The sequence below is a fragment of the Poecilia reticulata genome, linkage group LG1, assembly GCF_000633615.1.
Source record: "Poecilia reticulata strain Guanapo linkage group LG1, Guppy_female_1.0+MT, whole genome shotgun sequence".
In the NCBI taxonomy this organism is placed as follows: Eukaryota; Metazoa; Chordata; class Actinopteri; order Cyprinodontiformes; family Poeciliidae; genus Poecilia; species Poecilia reticulata.
The window spans coordinates 1829870-1846294 of record NC_024331.1 but is presented as its reverse complement, the minus strand read 5'-3'; the positions used below and the strand labels follow the sequence as shown (position 1 = coordinate 1846294).

Here is a 16425-nt window from a genome sequence, read left to right as displayed (position 1 = left end):
TATATATCAAAGTTATGCACTGCAGCTTTGAATTGAGTATGTTAGAGTTTCGGGCTGTTGGTTTTATTACGAGATTCTCTACAATTTTTCAATTTTCCCTGATCGAGCTGTAAATACTAACTTGCCTGATGTATTAACCAAAAATGGCAGAAAGAATGCTATAATGTTTCTGCGTGGGTCTGTGAAAGTGGCTTTGATTAGGCCGGTTTTTGTTTACATCAGCATGTCGTTAAGAGTTTCACCCTGCTTGCTCAGCTCATCGTCAAGGTTGCTGACCTCCTCTGTGTTGGAGCTTATAGGTGTGTTGCCTCTGGTCTTTCTGCCCATTAAGCAGGATCCAGTTGTTGGCGGTAAACCCCCACGTAGCCCCATCTTGTCCAGGAGGTCCTATCTGTCGCCAGTTAGAGGTCGAAGGGTAGGGGGACTGTAAACCCACTGCTCTTGTTTCTGTGCAGGAAAGCAACATAACCACCTCGTTATTTATGACTGATTAAGACTGAGTTTGTCATATTTATGCTGTTTAGTTAAATGCAGCATCATGTTTTATGTTAAGACTGCAACTTTTAGTATCTGGTTATAAAATGCTTGTTTCATAACTGAGAACTCAAAGGATGCACATAAAACCATATTTGAATTTAATTGTGTCCATCTTTCTTTCTTTCTCCCTCTAACTCAGCGGTTGGTACAGGATGCACTCCATGGTGGAGGAGACCCGTAAGTACTACTTGATGTTATTACTACTGTAAATAAATTCAAAATTATCCCATTTTTAAGTTAATCGTTTCTCCTATCCATTAAAACTCTTGTTGCCTTGGAAAAGTATTTAACAGAAACAAACTTGAATTTATTTTATTAGGATTTCATGTGATAGACAAACACCAAGTATTTTCAAATTGTGCAACAGAAGTAAAATTAAAACTTTCACATGGTTTTCAACTTCTTTTAATCGCAATTTAATTAAAAATAAAAATAAATCTCACATAAAATCCTAATAAAACTAAATGAAGGTTTGTGGCTGCGGAGTGACAAAATGTGAACATGAACATCAAGCTGTTTTTCTAAGCTAATTTCTTTAGCATATAAACAGGAAGCTAAGATTAATATAGAGAATAATAGTAATATCTGCTAAAAAATGAAACAGAGGTAACACACATCGATAGCAGTGAGCTGCATGATGCGTCATGTGCTGTGTTTCTGACGTGAGTGTTTAAACACAGGTACCAGGCTCTGTACAACTACATGCCTCGCAACGAGGACGAGCTGGAGCTGAAGGAGGGAGACGTCGTGGATGTCATGGAGAAATGTGACGACGGCTGGTTTGTTGGTAGGTTTCAGTGTTGTCTACCAAAACTTATAGCAGCACCTACGTTCTTAGAAGTTTCATCACTTTGTAAAAAAAAAACAAAAAAAAAATAAAGGTAACAAAAGGGTGTGGTTTCTGAATATGGCAACCAGTGTGTCCCTTTTGTCTTTTGTCCTGGAGATAAATACACAGTGAGTCTCTCAGAACATCTCAGAGGTGAAAGACAAAATGATCAACTCATCATTAGAAAAAATTATGAAAGAATGTAGGAAGCAATTATTAGACATGTGTAGATTTTTTTCAATGCAACAGAGTCATCTTTATTTGCAAAATCTCTCAGAAGATATGAAATAACGTTATACATTTAATTACTAAAGTGGAAGAAAAAGTTTGGGACATTGTCTGTTTCGTCCAGATGTATACTTTACCTTATTGCATGTGTGACCGTTATTATCTACCAATATTCCCCTTGCGTCTGAGAGGTTCACGTGCATCGATTGGCCAGTTGGTGGCACTGTTGCTTTGTAGCAACAGTGTCTGCATGGAGTGAGCATGTATGTCCCTGTGGTTGTGTGTGCTCTGTCCAGCTGCTTCCCACACTACAAAAACATGACCGTTTTATTACTTATTTTGCATTATATTTTGAATTCCTAATTGCACTTACTGAATAATTTGAAAGACGGTGTGTCAATGTAGTCAACCAGTTGCTCAACCAGTTGCTTTTGTCAGTTTCAGTTTCTTTATTATTTATTTCACATTGATTGTTCTACTCCTGATTGCACTGACTGAACAAATAAAAGTTGTAACACCTTTGTAACGTGTTTGACCATGTTACAAAGGTATTGGTTTATTTAAATGAGCTGCACTGGTGCAAAGTTACCATATAAATTTGTAATTCAGTACATTTATGAAAAAAAGAAATGTGTTTAAATCAGTTCAGCACTGTTTCTCTCGGAAACCTCAGATATTGGTCTGAGAACTCGATTAAAAATGAATCAAAATTTGTTTAACAAAATATTTAAGATCATGCACACTTATACAATTTACATTATATATAATTTTAAATTGTGTAAAATATTTGTGGCACTAAATGTGGGAAAATATTTCCAGTTACATTCTCTACTTAAAAAAAGAAAGTGATGGTAGGGTGTGGAGTTGCTGTGTTAATGTCCAGAGCATATCACCTCTATGACACCTTTGATCACTGAGGTGCTTTCAGTGTTTCTGTTTGATAAACTGTTTGCTTCGTGTCAGAAATCTTCCCTACTTCTCCAAACGGATGCTGCTGTTTCTAACGTTCGCCGCTTATGCTTAGCTGATAGAAAAGTGTCACATGAGGAGATATGTTAGTGTATGATGTCCCTCCTGCTCCTGCTGCAGCCACTGGTTTCGATCTGACCGCCTCCTTTGGTTGCTTTGTTTATAAAGGGACGTCTCGAAGGAGCAAGCTGTTCGGAACCTTCCCGGGAAACTACGTGAAGCAGCTATAATGATGATTCCAGACTCCACTGTGGCCCCGCCCCCTTCTGTGACACGTTCATGGCTGTCAGCAGCACAGCCCCGCCACAGGATGTCAGCAGAGACCTGAGGCTGCAGCACACTTTGTAGACAGAATCTTAGCTTCAACTAGCCATCTTTAATGAAAGACTTCTACAAGATAATGCTGTTTTTTTAATCTTCTCTTTTTACCCTTATTTTTCTATTATAGACACTCGAAATTTGTGCTCCTTTAATGTTTGACGACGGGAGGAAGGGTATCAAAGGACCGCAGAAACACTTTCCTCTCTATTTGAGCCGTTTTAAGGGCAGTCAGAGTACCAGGATCAGCTCTGCAGTTACTGAAATGTTCAACACTTCAGCAGTTTATTTCAGTGTTCACTTACAGGAATCCCTGAGAAAATGAAGTGCAGAAAGTGTTAAGAAAGCAGTATTGTGTTAGACTTGTATTTTGGGGATTTTAACAAACATTTCACATTTACTATAGTCTGTGCAAATACCACACTATCAGGTATGTAGGGGTTTAGTTTACCGCCAAGGGTCCCAGCATAAATCATAAAACATTTTCAAGTTGTTGGTTTTTGTTTTGAACATTTTCCACTTTAGCGTTGATGCACTTTAACTTTATCTCCACACAAGCTTGTGTGCTTCCTTTCATTTTCCCCCTTCAGATTTATGACAGCGGCTCCTCAGACTGCAGCACTTCAGGAGGCAGTCGTCTGGAAAATGTTGGCAGGAAGGTTGTTTACCTTTTTAGGTATTTATTAGAAGACGAACTGTTGATCAGATTGTGTTATGAGATGATGAACGTGATATTGTTTTCTTTTTTTTGTAGAAGACATTTTTTAACATCTGATGTTTAAAGCATGGTTCTTTCATTTTCAAGGACCATTGTGCAGTTGGATTGTTGATGCTGGGTGGAATATAATGAATTATCACATTTCTAATATGGATTTTATTTGAAGATACAGGATGAGCTCACATATGTGTTACTGTCAGAGTGAGTAGTAGTATCACTGTTCATGTGTGCATATTATATGGAATATTTGCTATTTTCCATCTTAGCTAAGCTGTCACGCGAAGTGAACACCACTTGTTTGTTTGTCATTTTTCTTATTCCTCATTTATCATTTCACAGCAGATGGACACTGACATCAAAAACCATTGTTAAAGCACCTTAAGATATGTTATTCATCTTCGTCCTTCACGTCACTCCTCCCCATTCACTTCGCCAGCGGGTGTGAGAACACTTTGTGTTTGTTGTGTTTTTTGTAAGCTTTTTGTATGAGAGCTGCACTCCAGCCAGCATCCACATGCTTTATAAACTCAGCTGTTTTTCACCCACCATCACATTTGGTTCCTTCTCTTTTTTTCTAATTTCTTTGTCTTTCATCTGTAGGTGTGACGCGTGTGGTTCATTCGATTTGTACTCAGAAGTCAGAATTTCTCTAAAGTCGGGAGTCGGGAAAATTTAGAAGATCGTCAAATATGGTCAAAATTCTCATGGTTTTCAAGTCAGGTTTATAAAACATAGTCAAAGTTGCTGGAATAAAAAGTTTTCTTGCAATAGTTTGTGCCTCATTAAAAGGGTCCAAGAATTTTTAAAATCTGAATAAATCTGGAAACAAAACTATGCATATTAAATATGGAAAAATGTCCAGATTTTGTTCCTTATTCCAGCATCTGAACAATATAAGAATTTCTAAAACATTAAGGGCTTGTGACATTGACTTATTGGTGAACAATGTCCTTTATCTTTGATTCCCAATATCACACCCTATTTTCTAGACTGATTTGTTAATCTTTTTTGTATTTGAATTAGTGATTCAACCCATAGATTAATACACACACAGTCAAAGAAAACAAATGCAGGCTGATTGCTATTTTTCATTCAGAGACATTTTTGGTGGTAGATCAGCAGTTTAAACTGGATCAGTGGCTCTACGTTGGATTGGCTTCAGATTAGAAGTTCTGCTTTAAACCAAAAGCACCACAGTACTGTAAAATCTGTGTCATAAACAAATGAATATAGTTATTCATTATAAATGTATTTTTTGTGATGGAGTTATTGCTGTCACAGACATCAGAAACTGTGACATGATTTGGTGACTGTATTTTAAGCTGCATCTTAAATTAGTAACCAACAGTTCTTCCAGCTACAAACAGTGATAGAATACACACCTGAACCTTAATTCTGAGATTTTCAAAAAGCTGCCAATAATTCTGAATCCAGTTCAAAAGGATGAAACAGTTCAACCTTTTTGTTGTCGGCAGACAATGAAAAGTTTTCTGAATAAACTGCAAGCATACCTGGCTGTCTTAGACATTACAGTTTAATGTTTATGATCTTCAAACATGTCGCTGAGACCAAGAATGTCTAGTTTTTGGTGTTCATTCAGCTGTAACAACTGTAACTTTTATTCCTGCAGCCTATTAGCAGTTAGCTATATTGCATGACTGATCAGCAATCGAGGGTGAACAAACTAAAAGAGTCAACACGCACGACTGGCATTTGTTAGCCTGTTCCTTTAATGTTTGACCCCAAACAACTGCAAGAAAATCATTAGCTTGTGTTGCTAGTAGCTAACATCATAACAATAAGCAAAGAACTGTTTTCTGACAAGAATGTGTTCGACTCCAGTATGTCATTGTTCACAGACCTGACTTCTGAGACAAATCGAAGGCAGTTTTAATCAGATGTATTTAAATAGAGTCGAGGAGGTTTTGATGTTCAAGTTCCTGTAGGTTACGCTAAGCTGGGGATTGCTGCCTTATTTATGACTCACTACTTTAATAGCCATGTACATGTAAACCTCTTCTGTGATGCAAAAAATCATTTATGCGTATGTAGTGTAGAAAACGTAGAAATATGATAGCGTGCTGAGAAGATACAGTCTTCAGTGTTTAGGCCTCCTGTTTACCTTTGATAAGAGCAGAACAGATTTCCTCTCCAAACACATTCATTTCTGGTGTTTTCAGATAAAATATTAAATTGTATATGATGCTTAATTTAAGTATTTCTTCAATATTGTAGCACATCTGTATGGTCCTTTGAGCTTTATTGCTGATAAAATCCAGATGATAGATGACACCATTTTCACCGATTAGCTTGATAGATCAGCTTTTTGGCTGACTGCAAAGAAAGCAGAGTATTTAATGAGTACTGATTTATACAAGCTGACCGTTACAGACACAAATATGATCTGAGAAACATTTGCTCAATTAAATACAGTTTTGCATATCTAAAGGTTGTGTTTACCAGTAAACTAAAGAGGAAGCTTTTTTGGTAAGCAAGTTTTAAAAGCCTAGTGCTGTTGCTAGGTGATGTGTTACATTCTTTATGGTGCAAATTATCTTTGTTTTGTTACTTTGCATCAAAAAGCTGGTGTTATTCTCACACAGTAGCTTGCTGTATCTTGGTCTTTTAGACATGGAGATTAAGCTGGCTAGTGATATTTAACCTCGAATGAATAAAACAACATTTTTCAAGGCCTAATTTGAGTTTAATTGAGTTATTTTCAGTATTGATCTGATCTGATGACGGCATAAAAGCCACTCTAAACATTCAGCTTAAAACTAATTATCAGTCAGCTTCTCCAAATGTTTCATCAATATAGTTAATCCTGATTGTTATAAAACCACTAGAACCATCTTCCATGCATACTTTAGAAATGTCACGTTGTTTCTTTCACATGGACACATCTGAGGTGGATTATTGTTTGTTTACAGGAAAACTTTATGCACAAAAGCATCAGGGATTTCATTAATGATAAAAACATAAATTCATGGAAGATGGTTCTAGTATGAGTTATTGAATACTGCAGGAGACATTTTTTGAAAACTTGAATCAACATAAAAAACAATCTGATAAAAGAGAAAAAAGAAAGAAATGAAAACAGCTGTTGGTGAACAACCAACATAAAACTGGTTTGTTATTAATGAGGCTGAGAGGCTTCAGTCCCATCCAGATCCAAAGTGAGTGGAATGTTCCTGAGAGGCCTCCAGGACCTCAGAGAGCTTCGCCTTCAGAACCAAATAAGGACCTGAGCAGCCGGAGCCTTCAGAGCAGCAGCGGGCCTGTCAGACCTCCAGCATCTGTGGATGAAAACGCTGGCAGCTGGCGGCTTCTAATCGAGGCTGGGATACGTCTGCACTGTTTACAAGTCACCCTGAAGGGGAAGAGACTGGGTTCAAAACCATAAATAATCAGACAACTGTTGTTAGTGAGGTAAAACTGTCTTTAGTGAGGTAAAACTCTGGCTTCTGTTGGAAGTGGAGAGGCTGCAAAAACAAAAGGAGAATTAAAGTCCCTAGGCGAGCCTGACTTGTTGCAGACTAAGACTGTGTTCCTAAAATCTGACCGGTGACCTCACTGTGGGGGTGGGCTCACAGTGTCCACTCCCCTCCCTCTGAGTCTCCCCTCAGCATGGTTCATAATCTCCATCACTTTGAAACGTCTCTGCTCTGGAAGCGTGACCGCAGCAGGGTGCTGTTGTCCCAACAGCTGGCAGATTTTAAAGGGCCATGCCACTCAACGTCGTCCTGGACGGACCCCCTCCCTGGGGGTTTCGGCTGACAGGAGGAAAGGACTTCAACCAGCCACTGACCATCTCCAGGGTGAGTGATGGGATGTGGTCAGAATGTTCATGTTAGGTGGTAAACATCAGATGGTTTGTGATCAAAGACATTGTCAGTCTAAAGCTGTACCTGTGTTTCCTCCTTGGGGGGCACAGGGCAGGGCGGGGCATGGGTGGGGCTGGGGGGGTCGCTCCAGAGGGATCCCAGGTTGGTTTACTGTCAGCATTCTCTTTCCGGGACGGTTCATTCCAGAAACATTCCTGAGTGGCTTGCACCTGTGCCACAGTGGATGCATGTGGTTTAGATACAAATAGCAGCTGATGTCACCGCCTGGCCCGTTCGCATGTCAGGGTCTCTTTAAAAGTGTGGAAGATATTTGTGGAAATAAACTTTGATCTTTAGAAGTAATGAAAGTCTGATGGAAAACAGGAAAATGTTGAGTTAATGTTAATGTTTCAACTCACCAAACAGATTTTCAAAAAGGATAAATTAAACCAAAGTAAATGGGAAAAAGCAGTTTTTAAGTTGTGCAACTATTTATTAATGAAAAAACAATCTTGTGTTAAAAAATAATTGCCCTCTAAAACCTGTTACTGCTGATGCCGTCTGCGACGTAATTAAAGTTTGTTCACCCGATAAGTCTTTCAAAAACATTCTCCTGCTACTTCCTGTTGTCTTTTCCACCAATGCTTGATCATATTCTTTGTGCGATGCGAAAAACAGTGTTTCCATTACAATTTAGAGAAATATAATAATTTGGATACAGCTGAAAAACCACATCATAGCGCAAAAATTCTTTAGTGAAAAACTTTGGCGTGTTTCCATTAAGCAAATGTATTTTTGTAATTCCAATTTGCTCAAATTTACAGTCACTGGAAACACGACTAGTGAGTCATGCAGGTCCTGAAGCAGCAGAGCAGCTCAGACCATCACACTGCCACCACCGTGTTTGAATGTCTCTATGATCTGTTCTCTGAAATGCTGTTAATTTTACAACAGATTTAACAAGACGCAGACCTTCTAACAAGTTCCAAAAACATTTTAAAAAAGCTAATAAATGCTTCATCTTCCAGAGTGAAACTAAAGGAAAAACCTAGAGGAAAAACGAGACAATCTTCACCAGCATATCCAACGTTTTTCCTCATCTACGGACCACACAGGCAAACCGTCTGAATCAGAGAGGCACCATCTCCTCTTGTGTTTGGATTAATTTGCGAGGCTAATTCCAGAGTTACGGAGGCTAACATGAGAAGAGATGAGTAATCCCAGTCTCTGCCGGGGTTAGTGTTCTTCTATATTTAGGGAAAGACCTCAGGAACTAAATAAAAGTGTAGTTCTATGGCTGGCTGGACCCAGTGACCTCACACCTGTTGTGTCAGTGGACACTCAGAGCTGTGTGTGAGAGCAGTGATGAGAGAGGAATGAGATGGTTAAGAAATGACAGAGGAGAGGGGAAAACACGGAGGTCAGATGACACATTAGAACCGAAACATCTCATAGAATCTGAAAGCGGCTGATTAAAAGTCGTGAAGCGAAGGGATTCTTCCTACAGCGAACTCTCCAGCTTCAGTCAAACATGACTGAATGCAGCGGCTCCCCTCGCTGCCATGTTTGGTCAGGAACATCCTGCTCTGAGGGCCTCACAGTTGCTGGTGGAAAGTAAACACAAGACGACAAGGATCTTTTTTTTTTTCCCTAGTTAACTGCAACATCAGAACATACACACACAGACACACACGCACACAGATCACATTCACAACCAACGCTGGAAACTTTCTCCAACTATGAGACACGTCGTGGATGAGACGGTGACAGTGGAGGGAAACAGGAACATTTGAAATGTGTCTCAGAGAAAAAGTTGCTGGTAGTTCAGGGAAGCTCATGTCACACATCAGTAACTTGATTAATAATAATGGAGTTATTATTTGTAAAACTGCGCTTTTAACTTTACTGCATGAACTCTAACGCTCCTTCCTGCGAAGCATTAATTTAACTTAGAATACTTTCAAAACCCATACATTTAAAAGCTAAAAATATATATACAGCTATTTGATGATATTAAACTCTTTGCTGAAATACTTTTTTCTGCTGGTTGGATTTTCTGATCTGTTCTACATTTTAATCCACTGCAGCTCTAAGAGTCACGGCTTGATTTGAACACACAGATTAATTATGACATCTACTCTGGATATTATCTGTATAACGATGAAATAATGACGTGAAGAAGTCATTTTAATCAGAACAGATAAATCAATTAATTAAAAATAAAAGGAGTTAAATTAGTAGACTAATCTACATTAGGAACTATGACTGAAAATAAACAGGTTTAATAAAAAAAAATGTTTTCAGGTTTGAATTTTAAAATTTGAATTGTTCAGATGGGAACACAAACTGATTATTGCCAAACGGCAATAAATCTATGTAGCACCTGTCCATCTGTGTATTTTTAGCCCATGATGGTGAAAAAGAAGCTGTGTGTGTGTGTGTGTGTGTGTGTGTGTGTGTGTGTGTGTGTGTGTGTGTGTGTTTGTTGGGGGTGTTTGGAGTTGTGAATGAACAACCACGAGCAGTGTGTATCTATAGTCTGGATTCACATCCAGTAGTTTAGCTGTGTTTTTAAAAAACCTTGGTATGTTATAACTCACTCCATCCCTGTAACACACGCACACACACACCCACACGCACACGCACACACACACACACACACACACACACACACACACACACACACACACACACACACACATGCAGAGTAGTGTAGATGTGATGATGTCATGATCAGCCTTCCCCTCACTGAATACAATCTGTAAAGCACAGGATGTTTTTCATTGTTATTTTTCTGATGGATTTGTTTATTTATGTTTCTTTTCTAACTTTATAAAAGTGAAAACCTAAATCTGGACGACTGAACCCAGAAAACCCAGGAAAAAGTTACTATCACAAAATGAACACACTCCAGCTGGGTTGTTCTTTTATTAAAAAGACGTTTCACAGAACCAAGCTGTAATGAAATGAAAAAAATATATAATAATCTATAAAAATCATATCTGAACAGAAATAAAGTTTGCAGGTACTAAATCAGTGGAGGGGTCTGACAGCAGGACAACAGATCCTCTCTGCACTTTCATCCGCCGTTATTTATAGTCAGATGACCAAGTCTTAGTTGAGTGTGGCTCAGCTTGCTACGTCCAGCAGCGCATTACGACAGAGAGCGGGGTCATGCTCCGGGTCGTATCCGTGGGAACGCTTGGCTCAGATCTTCTTTGATGCTGCTCTGGAATTACTTTCTCATCTTCATCACTTCCTGGTTATGAGATTACATATTCCATCTGTGTGCTGTCACAGCAAATGCTTTTGTTGTTGCCGTGACGACGAGTTCCTCTGGTTCCACACGTTAAATCCCAGCAGGCCAATGAAGTTCAGAAACAGGGCCGCTGCCTCTGCAGCATCCTGGTGAGACGCCTCCGCTTTGCTGACTGAACTGAAATGCAGATTGAGGTCATGAATAAATTGTCTTTGCTGTTATTTGTCTGAATAGTTGGGCTCTGTGGTGGAGTCTGGTTTTTGTATTTTGGAGACATATTTAGGCCAGGTGTTCTCCCAGAAGGGAACCAGGAGCCCCAGTGATCAACAACAGAGAAAAGTGATGACATGAAACTAATGAAGAACAGACAAAAGGTCTCCACCATCTTGAAGGAATTTATGAAGAACAATATGTATGAAGAACAACATAATCAGGAGGATGGACATACAAACCGCTCAAAAAAAGTTCTTTGCTGCTGCAATATGGAAACAAAATCAGCCCAGTACTTAGTGAGCACAAGGTAGAATATACTATTAACCTAAAATGAATGTCTTTGAACAGCATATGTGGGAAAAGAAACGACATGTAAACATGAACAGGAAGCAAAACAACAACATTCCTGCATCAAAAACAAAATCACAACAGCTGACAGGAACACGAGCGCCGCTGAGATCAGAACCCAACGTGGACCGGGAGGTTCTGATGGGTTCTGAAAGCATCTGGGATTATGAGACAAGACAAAAATGACCATCACCTTCACTTCAAAAGATGAAACTGAAAGGCGTTTTCATTTCACCTCCTCTCTACGTCGTCCTGTTTACAGCAGGCAGGTATCAGATTTCAGTCCATAAAGTTTCATCAGGTTTCCTGTGACAGATCAAAACACGGCAGTAAAGAAAAGATGAATTTGAAAGAAAAGTTTTATATGAATGTTTCTGAACCTCAATTTGAATTTTTTTGCTTCTGATTGGATTTAGGCTTTTACTTTGACTAGGCTTCGCTCAAAATCCCTTTTTATCTCTGTCCTGTTTTTGTCCAGGATCGTTCTATATCTAACTCTGTCCACACTGACCAGCTGCTCTGTCTCTCCTCACAGCATGATGCTGCCACCACCACCACTATGTTTAACAGGAGCAGCGTTTCCATTACAAATGTGCACAAAACTTTGTGTGTATTCCTCTAATGTTAGGAAAAAAACAACACAATTTCGCAATTGCGGTGTTTCCATTAAATAATTAGAATTACACATGAATACATTTGTTCACATAAAGTTATTGAAAACATGCAGAGCCATCATCCTCCTAAAACTTTCTGTCATCTTTATGCAGATAAACTTTCTTTGGGGGAAGGAGAGAGAGGGAGGATGTGTACAACATTAAAGCCTCTGATACGAATAAGACACAAAACAAAAAGAAATTCTGATTTTGCTCCCAGCAACTCCTTCTGCTTTCCTCAATCAGACTAAAAACATTCAGAGGTCACAGTTTTCTCATGACCCCTCCAACTAGTGACAGTCGCCACTTTTCTGAATGTCGTGGATTCTGTGTTTTTGTTTGCAGCTGAAGCTTCAAATGGACTAGATTACTTGTTGTTGTTGGGTTTTATTGATATTGATTGAAATTGATAAGCTAAATAATCAGAAGATGAAGATTAGGTTTAAAAGTTCTGCTTCCTTAGAATACAGACTGCAAATAAGACAAAGTATAGTAACATAAAAAGAGTTTTTAAGGATTTTAAGATGAAAAGTTTTGCTTCTCCTGGATGTTAGTTCTGTAAAACCACTGACTTAATAATCTACAGTAAATAACTGTATTTATTGTTAGATCTGCATTTCCTGAATCACTTGAATGCCTTGTTCTACAGAATAGTTAGAACGAAATGTTTATTTATTAAATATTAATTCTGCTGATCTAACAGCAAAGAGCCAGGATTCATCCTCATAACATCAGAGTTTAGTTTAGCACAGCAAAGTGTTTTCTGACTCATTTATATTCCACTTTCACACAGACAGGTGTGTACATGAAGTCACATTCAACATACAATATCTACTCTGACTTTCGGTGTCTCTAATACATATGAAAATCTGAAATAAAGTTCAGAAATGAAGCAAATTTTCATGAAAACTGAATTTGTCAAATATTGTAAAGCATGATAAGGTGATGTAGCTTTTAAAAAACGTAACCCAGAATATCTGCTCCACATGCTGAAGTGATGCTTGATTATTTTATTTTGATTGTCAGATTCTTATAAATAATAGAAATGAATAAATAAGCCAAACCACACACTCATACTCACACACAACATAGGAGAATAAGACTGAAAGTAATATTTGAATCTTATAAACATGGTTCTTCTGCTAGAAGCATTATTAATGTTTCAGAGACCTGACTTCTATCTTCTACAGAGCTAAAGGTTAGCATGATGGTAATGAGGTCATCACTAAAGATAAATCCCCAAAATAGCCAAACTAACATACAAAAAGTTGTTCCATGATTATAAGAAGGGTTTGATTCTGTAATGTCAATCAATAATTTATCAACTGGTTATTTAGAAGAGTTAAAACCTTTGACCTGACACTTTTGATGTAAAACATTAACAACAGCAGATTTCTTGTCCAAATGGAAACTTCTTTTACATTGTTTTGTTTATTTTTGAATCTGATTTCCTATCAGAAACAATCTTCCTGGTTGAATTAATTCATTTAAATCAAAATCTGATGTTACCAATGATAAATCTACAATCGTACAGCTGCACTATTGTAGAGCAAATTTTCTTCCGACACTGAAAGGCAGCCGGTCCCACCATGCTGTTTGCTCAACATCTAGATGGGACGCAATGAATAGAAAATAAGGTGAAATATAAATTCTACCTGTTTTTCTTCTTCTTCTTCACATCCAGATCACTCCCGGCAGTAAAGCATCAGGGGCCAACTTATGTGCTGGGGACATCATTCTGGCCATCGAGGGGGCCCCGGCTGCAGACATGCTGCACTGTGAGGCCCAGAGCAAGATCAAGGAGTGTTTCAACCAGCTCTGCCTCACTGTGGAGAGGTGAGGACCATGAACACACACATACACACACACACTAACAGTTTGTCTTTACTGACTTTGTATTGAGCCCCAAGAATGACTTTTGTTGTTGAGGCCATAAAAATAAACTGAACTGAGTCTGGAAATGTTGTTAACTAGAACTCTGTCCAGGATGTTACCTGCATCCAGTAGTTATATCAGCATATATGCTGAAACTCTCTAAGTTAAATTTGATGTAATGGATTTGTCAGCTGTTGCTGCAGCAAATGTTCCATATTCCCTAAGGATTTATTTATAGTTTGTGGTAATGTCTTCTACATTTCTTCATTAAAGTGTAAAAATGTTCAGCTGCCAATAGAATGTGTTTAAACTGTGTTTCAAAGGTTCAAAGACGTTGCGCTCTGACAGTTTATTAAAACTTGTCAAAAACATGCCTGGAGAGTTGCTTCTATTTTTTCATACATGTTTGAGAAATCTTTAAATCTCCATGGCAACCATTCAGCTGTGCAAAACCCCTGGGTGGACCAAGTTCAAGACACAGCTCCTTCCACCCCCCCACTCAGCTCCTTCAGACTAGTATTGTCTGAAGGAGCTAGTATAGACTAGTATGTAGCATAGTTACTTAATTATGATATAAATGGCATATGTGCCTGGAAAACAGGTAATACTGCCTCTTTAAAACACGTGAACTCTAAGGAGATCTGTGTGTAATTACCAGGAACGAATCAAGGCTGTGGTCCCCGCGGGTTGTGGAGGATGGAAGAGCTCATCCGTTTAAACTCAACCTGGAATCAGAACCGCAGGTGTGTGGGAAATATTATTTCAGTGCAACAAAAGGAAAAGTCCGGCTTTAAATGGTTTTCCTTCCTGCAGGAATACAAGCCGATCGGTACTGCTCACAACCGGAAAGCTCAGCCGTTTGTGGCAGCAGCAAACATCGACGACAAGCGGCAGGTGGTCAGCACGTCCTACAACACTCCCATCGGCCTGTACTCCTCCGGCAACATCCAGGACGCCATGCAGGGCCAGATCCGAGGCCTGGTGCTTCCCAAACCCGAGAGGTGCCCACAGATCACAAATCATTTTCAATTGGAGAGAGTAAAAATAATAATAATAATTTAAAAAGTTTGAGTAGTTCTTCGAAAAATCTCAGAAAAACTCACAAAAAGTGGAACATTTTCAACTTTTGAAACTCAGAATTTTCCCATTATTTTCTGTAAAAAGACTTTTTGGATGAAAGGCCTTAATACGCTGTCGTATGAAACTGACAAGTCGAATAAAATTCCTCATTATTTATTTTCACAGACTAAAAACTACTTTTAATTATTGATTTAGGTGAACATGTTATTTAATTAATCAACAACAAAATAAAATTTCATAACAATAAAAATGATGCCTGCCGTTTAAGATGTTATGGCAGCAGATTCAGGTTCATAACGTGCCAAGTGGGAGTCTGATCCTCTCATCCTGACCCGTCTCAGGTTAGAAGTGAACCATCTGCATGATGATCTTCTCAGATCTCAGCCAGGATCACTTTAAAACATTCTTCATTCTTGGGTTTTTTTAGCTCCACATTCCTGGTCATTATTCTTTTTATTGACCCTTGACCTGCCACTGAGGCTGAGCTTTCTGACAGTGGGAAGTAGAAGTATTTTTAACTCCAGGATATCTTGATAGTCTTTGGACGTCAGTCTGCCTCAAACAGATCCAAGTTTTTCCATCCCAGACGCAGCAAAGCAGAACCAAAATAAAAACTTCAAATCTAAACAAAAACTCATCCTCTCTTCTGCAGAGGGAAAAAAAAATCACCTTCTGGAAACATGGAGCTGACGTAAGAGACCAAAATGCTGTGGTTTTGTCTCATCGGCTTAAAGGACATTGTTCCAGGAACTCTGGAGTGTGTCAGGGTGCATTTTGTTAAATTCCAGTTGTTGTTTTTTGTGTCAGTAGCAGATCACTCCTGGGTCTGGGTCTTATGGTTGAAGATGTTTGAAGGCGGTACATTAAAAAAGAGACAAACCTTCACTGTGGAGTTCAGCTGCAGCTGAATCCTCTTTGCTTTCACATCCTGGGAGCTTAGCTTCATGATACTCTAAGAAGAAATTATATTAGCATATTATCACATTGTATTTTTAATTGCATGCCTGAGGTTATCAAAACTGTTTGAACCTCATCTTGTAAGATTTTGGAAACAGCGTTGATGTTGAAAAGAATCCAGAATTCATTCCTTCTGTTTAAGACCTCAAAGTTTAGTGCTCAGTTCAGTCTCTATCACCCTTTGAAACTCCACATCTTAGAGTTTTAAAAGAGAAGAGCTGCTGCTCTCTGATTTTAATAGTAATTAATAAGAAAATAAAAGAGCCAGAGTGAAAATAACTCATTTTTAAAAATGTGGACATAACTGCAGACTGGGCTTCAGTTTGGACTCGATCTTTAAAATGACTCCGAAGGAATTCTTTGAAGTTAGACCAAAACTGTGTAGAACTGAGTTATTGTCTATTGTTTTCAGCGTTAAACTCATCTGCTCTGGTGCCACCTAGAGGACAAACTTTGCATTCCCATAACTTGAATAAAACAAAAAAAGAAAAATACTTTATAAAAACCCAGTTTATAGTTTGGTTTCATAATCCATCCATCCATCCATCCATCCATCCATCCATCCATCCATCCATCCATCCATCCATCCATCCATATCCATCCATCCATCCATCCAT

At 38.6% G+C, this 16425-nt stretch overlaps 2 protein-coding genes and 1 long non-coding RNA gene across 25 annotated transcripts in view; 2 read left to right on the top strand and 1 right to left on the bottom strand.

Moving 5' to 3' along the window:
- Positions 1 to 4147, top strand: part of sorbs2a (sorbin and SH3 domain containing 2a) — a 72200-nt gene extending 68053 nt beyond the window's left edge. For 22 of the 23 annotated variants that reach the window (XM_017305108.1, XM_017305098.1, XM_017305111.1 and 19 more), the window contains 4 exons: positions 335 to 415; positions 677 to 714; positions 1218 to 1324; positions 2732 to 4147. In XM_017305108.1, the coding sequence (XP_017160597.1) occupies positions 335 to 415; positions 677 to 714; positions 1218 to 1324; positions 2732 to 2793 (288 nt within the window). In that variant the 3' untranslated portion in view covers positions 2794 to 4147. The remainder of the gene's footprint in view (positions 1 to 334; positions 416 to 676; positions 715 to 1217; positions 1325 to 2731) is intronic. The other variant, XM_008404231.2, reaches the window with a different exon arrangement.
- A 2233-nt stretch (positions 4148 to 6380) lies between these two features.
- LOC103461896 (PDZ and LIM domain protein 3) overlaps positions 6381 to 16425 on the top strand; it is a 14372-nt gene continuing 4327 nt past the window's right edge. The window contains exons 1-4 of the mRNA XM_008404286.2: positions 6381 to 7417; positions 13581 to 13732; positions 14430 to 14514; positions 14585 to 14772. Of these exons, the coding sequence (XP_008402508.1) occupies positions 7325 to 7417; positions 13581 to 13732; positions 14430 to 14514; positions 14585 to 14772 (518 nt within the window). The 5' untranslated portion in view covers positions 6381 to 7324. The remainder of the gene's footprint in view (positions 7418 to 13580; positions 13733 to 14429; positions 14515 to 14584; positions 14773 to 16425) is intronic.
- On the bottom strand, positions 10391 to 13650 carry LOC103461889 (uncharacterized). The gene is made up of 3 exons (XR_533234.2): positions 13552 to 13650; positions 11437 to 11549; positions 10391 to 10859 (listed from the first exon to the last, which is right to left on the bottom strand). It is a non-coding gene; the product is annotated as an uncharacterized LOC103461889 (long non-coding RNA).